Source organism: Oncorhynchus kisutch, linkage group LG3 (assembly GCF_002021735.2).
Source record: "Oncorhynchus kisutch isolate 150728-3 linkage group LG3, Okis_V2, whole genome shotgun sequence".
Classification (NCBI taxonomy): domain Eukaryota; kingdom Metazoa; phylum Chordata; class Actinopteri; order Salmoniformes; family Salmonidae; genus Oncorhynchus; species Oncorhynchus kisutch.
Window position 1 is genome coordinate 24,289,867 of NC_034176.2, and position 13,865 is coordinate 24,303,731.

The window sequence follows — 13,865 nt, forward strand, 5'->3', positions numbered from 1 at the left end:
TGAGAAGAGTGGATAGGCATTTCCATTGAATAATATACACTCCCCTCCTCTAATCTGACTCTAGGGGACTGGCCAGTGTTTAATGGCATTCTTGATATTTGCTCCACAGTAATAGAGAACAGCAACAGAACTCAAAATCGTATGGTATAGAATATAATGTACTGTATAATAACAACAACCTAACGAACAACCCAAATTACCTATACACTGAGTGTACAAAACATTAAAAACACATTTTTCCCTCAGAACAGCCTCAATTATTCAGGGCATGGACTCTACAAGATGTCGAAAGCGTTCCACAGGGATGCTGGCCCTTGTTGACTCCAATGCTTCCCACAGTTGTGGCAAGTTGTCTGGATGTCCTTTGGGTGGTGGACCATTCTTGATACACACGGGAAACTGTTGAGCATGAAAAACCCAGCAGCTTCGCAGTTCTTGACACAAACCAGTATGCCTTGCACCTACTAGCATAAGACACTTAAATATTTTGTCTTGCCCATTCACCTTCTGAATGGCACACATACACAATCCATGTTTCAATTGTCTCATGGCTTACAATTCCTTCTTTAACCTGTATCCTCCCCTTCATCTACACTGATTGAAGTGGATTTAACAAGTGACATCAATTTGGGATTATAGCTTTCACCCGGATTCACCTGGTCAGTCTAAGTCATGGAAAGAGTTCATAATGTTGTATAGACTCAGTGTACATTAGATTGCCACAAGAGTTTTAAATGACAGTTCATTATACATTTTAAAGGCATGAAGTTAACATAACACAATTGATTTGAGCCAAATTGAAAGATCAATTATTTTTTTGTAGTAAATTCCATGGCTTATTGTAGCATATATGCTATTCATTCAACACATTATCTCTCTATTGTATAGCTACACTCTCAATATTCCCACTTTCCCTGATTTACTGAGTTATTAAGCAATAAGGCACGAGGTGGTGTGGTATACCAATATACTATGCACGACGCTTCGCAGAGTGCCTGGATACAACCCTTAGCCATGGTACATTGGCCATATACCACAAACCCCGAGGTGCCTTATTGCTATTATAAACTGGTTACCAACGTAATTAGAGCAGGAAAAAGACATGTTTCGTCATACCCGTGGTATACGGTCTGATATACCACGGCTGTCAGACAATCAGCATTCAGGGCTCGAACCACCCAGTTTATAATAAAGTATTATAGGGCGGCAGGTAGCCTAGTGGTTAGAGCGTTGGGCCAGTAACCGAAAGGTTGGAACGGATCCCCGAGCTGACAAGGTAAGAATTTGTTCTTAGCTGACTTGCCTAGTTAAATAAAGGTTACATTTAGTATTAATATATATTAAATATATGAATATTAATACTAAATGTAACCTTTATATAACTATATATATATATATATATATATATATATATATAAATAATAGTGTAGTATCAGTCACAGAGCCCCAACTAACCTGGGAGGAGCAGTGCGGACGTGGTCGCCCTGTCGACTGTGCCTGGAACGGATCCAGATCATCAGGGCTGGATTGGCTCCAGGTGCAAAAAAAAGCTGGCAGGCACATTGAAGAGGGACCTCTCCGAGATCCGACTGTTCAGTTCAGCACAGAGCAGACAGTCGACGTGTAGCTGCCAGATAGACTGCTGCGTTACAGTGGGATAAAGTCATATTGTTTAACATGACTTCCATTGCTTTCTGGAACGTATTTGAATCGAGAATGGACGATAAAGTGACAATATAATTTCTGGTTAGTTTGTCAGGGAGTTTCTGGAATTTTCTTTCAGGTTCTTACTTGTCAATTCTTACTTATTTGAGAGTATTTGTTTGGGATGACATACTGTTTACCGACCGTCTGATGGAGATAAAACTGTTAGGCTTTAATAACAAATCAAAGGTTTGTGAATTAGGGCTAAAGCCTACAGGCACAGCGTGCGATTAGTATGTGGCAAATAGATATTATGGTTTTATAATGTAATGACAATATTCTAATATTATTTTAAAATGTGTTATTTTAGAAATCTGTTTTGAATGAAGAATTTGAACAGGGATTGCCCATCTCCGAATGACGGGATTTGTGCGCATTTTGGGTTGCAGTCATTCAAGAAAATTGGTTGGCTCGTCATCGCCTTGAGTGACTTTGCCTGGTTTTTGTTTTGAGCTCTCCCAGAAATGGTGGGGCACCTACATTTACAAGCTATGGATGACAGTCTGGAAGGAAAGAATCGGGAGGGACTGCTTGACAGTCCGGATTCGGGACTCCCTCCGAGTCCAAGTCCGCCCTTCTATTCGCTGTCCCCCGGTCTGCTCGAGTCGCGCTCCGGGAGTTGTACGACGCCAGTCGAGAACCATGGATACTATAAAAAGGAGAGCAAAGAAGGCAAACTGGTAAGCAACAGTTGATAATGTGTTTTGATAGCTTACAAGTGCCGCTGGCTCTGCGCATTGTGCGCAACAAGTGCGCAATTCTGAAGAAAAAAAAATGAAAAAAACACGGAAATAGTTTGAGCAAGACAAGAAGGAATTGCAGCTATGTACCCTCCGATTGACTTTATTGTTAAAGCATGTGTCCGTCATGGTAGTAAGTAAACTGTTTTGTTTTGAACAGATACATGAATTTGCAAATTTCTTACTCCTAAACATCTGGTTTTCATCTTACTGTTGGCATTTCACTGGTTCAGCGCATAGGCCTAGACATTTTCTGATTCAGTATTATCATTAGAAATCATACCGTTGAATGAATTCTGACATGTCTTGATGATTGCTTGGATCATTAATCTCAAACAATAATAAACAAGTTTATGGATAAATTACTTAAAGGCCTCAGATCAAACATCTAGGATCTGATCATCCAGTCCTATAGGCATCTAGGATCTGATCATCCAGTCCTATAGGCTACAAGTATTATGTGTAATATTACTTGTAGGTATTATGTGTTATAATACTTGTAGGTATTATGTGTAATATTACTTGTAGGTATTATGTGTTATAATACGTGTAGGTATTATGTGTAATAATACTTGTAGGTATTATGTGTTATAATACTTGTAGGTATTATGTGTTATAATACTTGTAGGTATTATGTGTTATAATACTTGTAAGTATTATGTGTTATAATACTTGTAGCCTATAGGACTGGATGAAATAGAACCAATGGTCTAGCTTTCTCTCATTTCTGTGTTAAAATCGATTCAATTGTTTGTGGTGATTTGGTCATTTGTAATAATTAACTATTCACTGCAGAAACACCAAGAGAAGCAGTGTCCAAAAGATCTTCTCTGTTAATGTTCCATGAAAGGGATAAGCATCAATCTGGATATGTTCTTGCCTCTTGAGTGAATATTTAACAATACTTAAGAGTCAATGAGGAATGTTACAAGAGAGTGAGAGCGCATATCAAACATATCTCTCGGTCTGTCCCATTCATGATGGAATAGTTTGCAAGTTCATTGGCAAGCCCAGGGTTGAAGTGACCCATAGAAACAAACAGAACTCTAGGTCAATGTGTAAACACTTTAACCTTTTGAGTGTGTGTGGTGGTAGCAATGGAAATGGGTGAGGGGACAAAACAGAGTGTGATTGGGATTATATCTGATTAGTTCCTTGGGTCTGTTGTGGTCTCCATTACTGACAACTCTCAGGTTAATGCCCTCTAGTCGACCATGCTTCTGCTCATGCAGAACATTACACTATAACCTAGCGTTACCCTTTCACTGCAGCCAATGCCAGCTTGGAAACCAGACAGCCCATATAGGCACATGCTTCGGCTTGAAATCCCTAATAAATAGATAGTGTGAATAGTGCCTCACACCTGGGAGAGGACACACATTTGATCTATTATTATTTGATCAAGAAATGCAATTTGTGTAATGTTGGTTAGAAATAGCAACAGTTGTATCTATCGTTTGCTGTGATTTGAGTGAAGTGCAGTAATCCCACTGAGGAACAAAGGTAATTTCTATTTTAAATAATTGTTTCCAAGGCACTCCTAATTTAACTATCAAAGGAACATGTTCATACAGGTCACGATAGCATTTATGTGTGCTTTTAGAGGGAAGCCAGCAGCCAACCTCACATACAGTACAATACAGTAGATGGGAGTTGCGTGACACTGGTTTGTTGAGGCCTGAAAGGGAGAGATATGGTCCCCTGGATGTGGGGACTGGTGGAGCTCCCCTGCTTTGTGGTTTCCCCTCAAAACAGAAGCTTTGATTGGGGCTGATTCCACTTGTGGTTCCAATACCTTTAATGGGATTGCATATGTATGGAAAATATATATATCTTCCATTAGAAAAGGCTGGCAAAGCATTTTTTTTGTGTGAGCTTGAGCTATTTTCTTTTATATACAGTATGTGCATGCTTGGCACTGGCAGTAGGCAGACATGCATGCACATGCAGAAGACTTGACAGGCAGCATATCAGATGAAAGGAGGTTGTCAATGGAGGGGTGAGCAGGTTCAACAGTATCTCCTTGGATAGACATTTATTTGTATCGCAGTCAAACTCCTGCTTTATATTCTGGTTATTAAATGGTTTATTACACTGTTATTGCTTCATATTGGGGAGGCTGAGAGTCCCTCTCACCAGTCAGTGTTCTGGCCCAGTCAAGGACTATAACTATCCCTGCATTAGTGTATAGGACAGAAAGGAGACTCGTGTTGTGAGTCATTAGGTGCTTATTCCAGCTTTAGTGTTGATATTGATCGTGATGCTGGAGTTTGAAGACATCTACAATACTCAGTCAGAAGTTTACTGTGTGATGATGATGATGGGCAGAGTTTTTCCTTACTCCAGGTCCTCGTGATCTACGTCGAGTGTATGAGAGAGTTGCTCTTTGTCTGAGTGTGTATTGTACTGCATGTGGTTTTATGCTTAGCTGCACACCAGGTCGACTAGGTGGGTGGAGAAGTGCTTCCGGGAGAATGAGTTCCGTATGTGTGCAGCTTCCTGGGTACTGTAGATTAGGGATTAACATTTTCCCGAGGATCTACCAAATTTCAATACGGGGAATAATTTATATTTATCCCGAAAGTCACGGGAAATACCACAAAAATTGGAAGTGCCCATTCAAAGGCAATATATGGTTACTATGCCAGGGTTCTCGCAAAATAAGATTGCCAGCTTGGCTGCGCCACAATGTAAATATTTCACAGCAAGTGAAATTGATGGAAACGATAGAGTAATTTTGATCGCCAATGACATGGTTGTGAATTGCGAACCAGGCTGTTCATAAATTCGGAGCGTTATCATGTTCCTAAATTAATTCAGCGCCTTTCAGCAGTAGACCTAGGCTACTGCATATGGACAAAGAGCGCACTCCGGACTCACAGAGCGCACCCGGAGTAGGCTATAGTGTTATCGAATCATACAAACTTTGTAACCGCAGTCAAATAAAAGTCAAATGACCAAGCTTGCTAGATAACCTCCAACGAATGACAGAATATCTCCTATTTGGCAAAATCGAGTTAATAATTATACAGATCAGCTCATAAATAACGGGGACATGAAGAGAGGACATTGTTTAAATATCAAGGTATCTTAACGGGGACCAACTCAAAAAAAATATATCTACTCTCATACCGTTTGGTGATCACACATTCTCTACCAAAGCTCTCATACAGTGGGGCAAAAAAGTATTTAGTCAGCCACCAATTGTGCAAGTTCTCCCACTTAAAAAGATGAGAGAGGCCTGTAATTTTCATCATAGGTACACTTCAACTATGACAGACAAAATGAGAAAAAAAAACCCAGAAAATCACATTGTAGGATTTTTAATGAATTTATTTGGAAATGAAGGTGGAAAATAAGTATTTGGTCACCTACAAACAAGCAAGATTTCTGGCTCTCACAGACCTGTAGCTTCTTCTTTAAGATGCTCCTCTGTCCTCCACTTGTTACCTGTATTAATGGCACCTGTTTGAACTTGTTATCAGTATAAAAGACACCTGTCCACAACCTCAAACAGTCACACTCCAAACTCCACTATGGCCAAGACCAAAGAGCTGTCAAAGGACACCAGAAACAAAATTGTAGACCTGCACCAGGCTTGGAAGACTGAATCTGCAATAGGTAAGCAGCTTGGTTTGAAGAAATCAACTGTGGGAGCAATTATTAGGAAATGGAAGACACACAAGACCACTGATAATCTCCCTCGATCTGGGGCTCCACGCAAGTTTTCAACCCGTGGGGTCAAAATGATCACAAGAACGGTGAGCAAAAATCCCAGAACCACACGGGGGGACCTAGTGAATGACCTGCAGAGAGCTGGGACCAAAGTAACAAAGCCTACCATCAGTAACACACTACACCGCCAGGGACTCAAATCCTGCAGTGCCAGACGTGTCCCCCTGCTTAAGCCAGTACATGTCCATCGTGAGATTTTGAGTGAAAACCTCCTTCCATCTGCAAGGGCATTGAAGATGAAACGTGGCTGGGTATTTCAGCATGACAATGATCCCAAACACACCGCCCGGGCAACGAAGGAGTGGCTTCGTAAGAAGCATTTCAAGGTCCTGGAGTGGCCTAGCAAGTCTCCAGATCTCAACCCCATAAAACATCTTTGGAGGGAGTTGAAAGTCCGTGTTGCCCAGCAACAGCCCCAAAACATCACTGCTCTAGAGGAGATCTGCATGGAGGAATGGGCCAAAATACCAGCAACAGTGTGAAAACCTTGTGAAGACTTACAGAAAACGTTTGACCTCTGTCATTGCCAACAAAGGGTATATAACAAAGTATTGAGATAAACTTTTGTTATTGACCAAATACTTATTTTCCACCATAATTTGCAAATTAATTATTTAAAAATTGTTTTTATCTCATTTTGTCTGTCATAGTTGAAGTGTAACTATGATGAAAATTACAGGCCTCTCTCATCTTTTTAATTGGGAGAACTTGCACAATTGGTGGCTGACTAAATACTTTTTTGCCCCACTGTATGGGCAGCAATACGAGACAACGCAAAGAAGTGGGGGAAATGTGATAGGCCTATTTTCACATAGGCGAGACGTGCTTTGATAATGCTACCTATGGATTACAATATAAAGTTAGTCATTTTAATGCGAGAAGTAGTCAGGATTTGGGGTTTCAGTGGGATTGTGACAATAGGAAAATAGCTCTATATAAGGCTATATAAGACTACTACTCGAGCCACTAGATAAGTTATACAATTGATGTAGGTTACATTATTGCATGCTAAATGTTTCTAGTCAGTGATAGATGATCAAACTAATAAATGAGCTACCACTTCCACTGGTCCAGCCAGAGTTCAATTAACCAAATATACAGACAGAGATTCAGTGAAGCAAAATCACAATGATTGATTATCAGACAAGTCACATGCTTTTGGTCAGGAGTTGGACAGGCTACTACACGGGAGAAGAGCAAAATCCACGTGTAGGCTGATAACACGCTAGTAAAATGTTTTGATCAACTAATATATGCGCAAACTAGAATAAAGAGTATCATTAGTACCCACCTCAATTTAGCTAACATGTCCCCAGCCTAATTGTTACCAAATATCCAAACGGAGATCAGTGAAAACTAAAATGTGACATTGATTGATTTATCTACTAGAGTCCCGACAGCTTGTCTCAAAATAGCTCGATGGCGCTGTCCCAATGAAAACGGTGCTGAAATGATAATCTAGGTGACCACACACGACTATTGCTAATAATTCATATAACGGTTGGATATGACTTTCGAAGTTTCAGTATAAGCAAGAATTTGATACATGCCTTCAATTGTATTAGCCTACTTTATTCCAATATTTTTCTAATTAGTTGATCATAGCTAAACTGAGTTTTTCTCACCACTTTTTCTAGGCCTAATGGCTGTTTCCTTGTCTCTACTCTACAGTTTAAATCAATATAGTTTACTGTTTTCTAAAAATCAGGCTTTTTTGGGGGGTTCGGTCTCATTTCATTTCTGTTATGTTGGACCAGGCCTGGGCTTCAGCTCAGGCCTGGGCTTGGGTAGGACCAGGATCACATTTTCAGTTCTAATGAGAACTCTAAACTGCATTCGGGTCTTGTGTGCAGTCCAGCAATGTCAATTATGCATGTGCTTTCAATTTATGGCGACTTTGTGTGAAGTATATATGCTAGGCTAAAGGCTTCCATGTGACAACCTGTTTTGATAATGTGCTATGTGTGTGTTTTGTGGAAATGCTGTAGTGCGACATTGGGTGAAAATTTAATTTCCCTTGTCATTAAATTTCTTTCGGGAAATGTGAAGAGTGGTCCCGGGACAGTCCCGTGATTCTGGTTGCCAATGTTAATCCCTACTGTAGATGGAGGAGCTCCTAGCCTGGAGCCCACCTACTATTCACAAGTGTTTACACTTTCAAAGGCTGCCAACATATTCATTCCCCTGGAAAAACAGCAAGTGTGCTGTTCCTGCCAGAGCACAGAAGACATGCCAATCACACTCGTTTAATTTGATGATGCCAGCAGCACAGAGTGGAAAATTAATGACTTTGCAGATGAAGGTAGATTTACAGGGATTAACAGCAATGAGGGTAGCATGGTTATTGGTTACACTAGCTCTCATCTGAGTGAGAGTGATATACTCAGCAGAGCTGAAGTTACAAGCTGGGGTACGGTACAGCCTACAGAGTGAGTTTTTGTCCGGTTCCGATTAGGGGGTTTGGGTAAAACGAGCTGTGTGCTGCACAGTGATTTGAGTGGCAACTCTGCTGTGCCCTTGGCCTGTTCTGACCTGTCCCAAGAGCAATTGTATGGGTTTGGAGAGACATGTGCAGCCAAACCTTAACATGTGACAACTTTCCTCGATCTACACTTCGTAATGACAGAGAGAGAAAGAGAGCTGGTGGGAACAGAATGATAGCTGATTCAGGAAGTTTGTGTTTGGAGAGATCCTGTAATTACACATAAAAGTGTTAGTTGGATGTCTTGGACTCACAATGAAAGGTATTGTCTGGATGGCATTATGACTAGATGTCATCCCCGCATGCCTCTGGGCTCAGACAGCAGCACTGTATAGACTTGGCAAAGGATTTAGAATTTGCTAATTGGTTCCAGAAGCAGTAGCTACAGGGGTTTGCTGTCATAGGGGTTTGTGCCTATGACTTTTTGGTCTCTAGGCAGACGGTGGGACAAGACAGCAGAGTCCCTATGCAGAGGCCTTCTCATAGGGTCTTTCCCAGTCAGAATGCTGGGTGTAACAGGTGAACCAAGTCTGGTTCAGACTAGACGGTATTTTACTCTCTGATGACATGGTCTAACCTGTTTGTCAGACTCAGCCGTATGTGAGACATTTTTTTAAACCTTTATTTAACTAGGCAAGTCAGTTAAGTTCTTATCTTATTTACAATGAAGACCTACTGGGGAGCAGTGGGGTAACTGCCTTGTTCAGGGGCAGAATGACAGATTTGTTACCTTATCAGCTCAGGGATTCGATCCAGCAGCCTTTCAGTTACTGGCCCAATGCGCTAACCACTAGGCTACCTGTCGCTCTAACCACTAGGCTACATACTCTGATGAGATGCATACAGTACGTACCATAAGGTTGACAACACTGACTACAAGGCTTCATTCATTTACAGTCAATTGAAATCAAATTAACCGAAACATGTATGTGACCTCTCTGGGACAGGGTTTGTTGTGTAGTGCAGACAGACAGATAGACAGACAGTAGCCTCTCTCCTGTCCTGGTCAGCCTTGTCTGCTGTTGGCTGGGCTGGTGTGTGTGTCTGGACTGGTGGCTCTCTGTTGGGTTGATTTAGTGGAAGCAGCAGAGCGGTTCTAATGGCTTGAGCAGGTGGAACAGGGACGTTGCCCAGGTTCAGGACACAAAGAGGTGGAGGGACACTCTCAACTAGCCCCCTCAGCTACACAACAGGCAGACATGCTGGCTGGCTTTGTAAGTCCTTTCAGAAGCATAACCCTAGGCTGCTTGGGGGCTCAGTAAAAAGAGATTGACAGTGTAGTGGAAAATCTACTGTAACAATTCATATGGCCTTGTCCCACTATGTAATTATGTGCATGAAAAAAGTAGTGGTGTTCTGTTTGCTACTTGTTGCGTAGACATGCATCACCATTTCCTCTATCTAACCAGGCTGTGTTCATCTATTGTAGCTGTGTTGTGTGAATGCTGGGGGAGATAACACAGGACTCCTCATGTGAGTTCCTATCCTGTTATAGGTGGATTCAGAGCCTGCATCTTTGCCAGCTAAAGAAACTGTTCTCTGTATTAGGTAGAGAGCACTAGTAGTGGGATCTCACAGGACAGTCTGTGATGACACCTACTCTTGCCTGTAGAATGGATTCTGCCAGCTCACTTCCCCTCACCACCAGCAGGTTCATTTTTATACATTAACAGGGGGTAAAGTGATGGATTTATGTGAATGGCCTGCCTAATCTCATACCTCTATCCTCCCCTAGCTGCCGTACCTTCTCCTGAACTCAACGGGGACGGACCTGAAGGCACGCATGTACCCTGTGTTCTTTGGGGAGAGCATCGAGGTCAACCCAAAACCTGAAACAGAGATCAAGTGAGTGATCCTTCACCAAACTACATACAGAATGGGTTGCTATTAATAGTAGGGCTGTGACAGTCATGGAATTTTGGATGATGGTAATTGGCCAGCCAAATGACCGCGTTCACCATAATAACCGCTCAAATAGCATTTCTTTAAAATAATATCTATATACAGTACCAGTCAAAAGTTTGGACACACCTACTCATTCAAGGGTTTTCTTCATTTTTTACTATTAGCCACATTCTAGAATAATAGTGAAGACATCAAAATAACACATATGGAATCATATTGTAACCAAAAAAGTGTAAACAAATCAAAATATATTTATATTCTTCAAAGTAGCCACCATTTGTCTTGATGACAGCTTTGCACACTCTTGGCATTCTCTCAACCAGCTTCATGAGGTAGTCACTTTTGATTACTACATAATTCCATGTGTTATTTCATAGTTTTGATGTCTTCACTATTATTCTAGAATGTGGATAATAGTAAAAATAAAGAAAACCCTTGAATGAGTAGGTGTGTCCAAACCTTTGACTGGTACTGTGTATATATATTTTGACATGCAGTACATTTTATACTCTGCTCCTAACTGCATGTGCTGCCATAGAAATAGAATGAATAGAACAAGTGTCCCCATTTAAGTCAATGATGGCATAATGGGTGGACTGGTGACCATTGCAAAGTAGGAAGTAAAAGAAGGAAGTGTACCCAAATTTGTTGATTCATCTCAACTGACATTACAAAAAAAACATTCCATTGCATGAGCCACATCAGTTAACATCACAATACCAGGCAGCGATTGCAAGTGTACCTATGAGTTTAAAAGTCAAATTGCCACACGAATGCCTGGCCGTCTGGTCTTAAGTCAGATGAACGCCCCTCCGCCCAAAAGAATGATGGTCTTCATCCATAACAGTCTGTTACAGTTATACAGTAATTGTGGCAGCCCGACTTAATAGTGCCATCTAGTGATCAGCTTCTATACCAATTACTGCTTAATCTATTACTTAATGTTTGCCCTTCAAAGTACTTTGGTACTTCAATACTTAATCCAATGTCTTTGGTTCTACTCCCCAGGTGTAACTCTGAGGTGAAGTACGACTCAGACAAGCACTACCGGGACCAGGTGTACTGCGCTCCTGTTCCAACGGTGACATCCTACAGCGAGACGGTCGTTGCCATGCAGAACTGCACCTGGAGGAGTTACAAGTCACAGGTATACCTAGAGCCGCGCCAGAGGCCCCTGCACTACCAGAGCACCACCATTGTGTACCCCAAACACGCCAAGAACACTTACCGCACCACGGTCAACTACAACGCTACGGGCTCTCGCCGCTGGTTTGTCTCCACCGTCCAGCTGGAGTCCAGTGAGGACAGCAGCCCCTGCATCATCTATACAGAGGACCTCTAAACCTGATGCCTGCCATGCTAATCCTACTGTTATGGAATGGACACACACACACACACACACACACTACATAATGTATTAGGGGTACTGTAGGGGAAGTACAGCAAATCACATAGGCCTTTAAAGAGCTGCACTTCATGGTTCATTATTTGTCTGATTGAGTTGAGCCCTTCCAGTCTGTAGCCTCCTCTAATAGCTGAGCATGACTAATTAAGGCTTGATGGTAGCATGTTACACATCTTGTTGGACTGTCAATATGTATTATAGAAATGACATATTCATGAATGCTCAAAAGGGAAAAAGTGTGAATACACAGACAGACTCATGAAAAGCAGCCTCTGTGTAAATGATGTAGGCATTCTGAAAAGAGGGGGAAACAGAAATGCAATACTTAGCATTTGAAAGATTGGACCAAAGATTTTGTATCGAAGGAGGTTTCACCCTAGTAGTGAGTTATGTCTTTGTCTCAACCTCATCGAACTGTCAGAAAGGACTCCTGCATTAGATCTACTTCACAACTGTGCATTTTTCTTATCACATGTCTTGAGGGTGTCATGAGCACATCATTTTCACCTCCAGTGATGTTGAACTCCTCTTCATGACATAAACTCTAGATTCTGCCTCTTTTGTCTGTTAGACAAAGGTCTTTTAAAGGAAAATATCACATTCTCTTACCATTTTCTACAACCAATCAGAAACTGAGTCTTAGCAGGCACCTTAAACAGCAGGCAGACAGACAGTCAAGGTTTCTGTTATAGAATGCCTCTGGTGAAGGACATGCCCGTTGGAAATGCCGAACTTGGATCCAGAGAGGAGGAGGGAGAGCAGAGCTAACCAGTTAATACTGTGACTAGCTGGGCAAACCTGAGGAACATTTCTGTCTGTTTTTAGACAGCTCTAACCTTTGATGTCCTGATTGTTTGGCAGACTGGTAAACACAACCATAAAAATCCCAACAGCTACTCTCTCCAGCAGACTGTTGTAATATACTGGATAAGGAAATGGGTGGCTTGGATTTATATACTGCTGTCAGGTGATGTTGTAGGAAAATAATACAGATGTAATATAGATTATTAAGAATTGCTCACAACCTCTTTTTGTCTGACTTATATACATATGGATTATGGAACCTGGTAAATGTTGAACTGTGTATTATGAATTCAGATTACTTACCTCAGGTAAAAAAAAAAATCTCTACTCTATTTCTTGAAAATGTGTATTACCTACTTTTAATTGACATATTGAGCAATTTAAAAAAAAAGAAAGCTGTAGTTAATGTAGGTGTTGAAAATGTACAAAGAAAGGTGTGTTTTATACACTCAAGTATATGGAAGGAAGAAAGTAAGGAGAGAAAGTGGAGAGAGGCTGTGCAGTTTTATCAGTGGTTTTTGGAGGGTTTCTTGAGGGTTAAGATGTTCTGAATACTTACAATACTGAGGGGTTGAACCATATGTATTATAGTGGCTTGCACAGAAAGATAGTTCACTGGAAAGATTGTTGTGGGTTTATGTGATGTGCAGAAGGTATCTGAGAAGTCATTATTGGTACGTTTGAGTTGATGAAAATCTAGGGGTCTGTTGTTTTTCTTATTATTAAAGTTAGTGTTCACTAACGTTTGATTTTGTTCTTGTAAAATACTTTCCTGTTGTATATGTGGTATTGAGGCATTCTCTTTATATTTTTGTATATTTTCTGTCAATCATCTTTTTTTTGTTTTGGACAAGAGAAAATAATTTAAAAAGACAAATGTATATCTTAATTGAATAAAAAACGAAATTCCAAAACACAAAGTGCACTATGGGCTCTTGTATTCTCAATATTTTATTTTCAGCAGATTAAAAGAGCCTGGGACACAAAACTGCATTATTGACACCCTGACTTAAATTCACAGCAGCATTCCCATGGCTTCTCCAAAGTTAAAGATAGGGCCAGGAACAAATAATCCATACAGCCCCTCTGT

The 13,865-nt window shown here is 40.9% G+C and overlaps 1 protein-coding gene across 4 annotated transcripts; it reads left to right on the top strand.

The window, feature by feature from the left end:
• The first annotated feature begins 1,566 nt into the window (after nucleotides 1-1,566).
• Nucleotides 1,567-13,200, top strand: LOC109878749 (refilin-A-like). Of its 4 annotated transcripts, none has more exons than XM_020470970.2 (4): nucleotides 1,567-1,746; nucleotides 2,158-2,384; nucleotides 10,397-10,506; nucleotides 11,575-13,200. In XM_020470970.2, the coding sequence occupies exons 2-4, from the start codon at nucleotides 2,169-2,171 to the stop codon at nucleotides 11,906-11,908; spliced, it is 660 nt and encodes a 219-aa protein (XP_020326559.1). In that variant the 5' UTR covers nucleotides 1,567-1,746; nucleotides 2,158-2,168; the 3' UTR covers nucleotides 11,909-13,200. The 4 variants fall into 4 exon arrangements, with proteins under 4 accessions (XP_020326559.1, XP_020326552.1, XP_020326567.1 ...); XM_020470963.2 differs by having other exon boundaries at nucleotides 1,580-1,893; nucleotides 2,015-2,384; XM_020470978.2 differs by having other exon boundaries at nucleotides 1,580-1,893.
• Nucleotides 13,201-13,865: the final 665 nt, after the last annotated feature.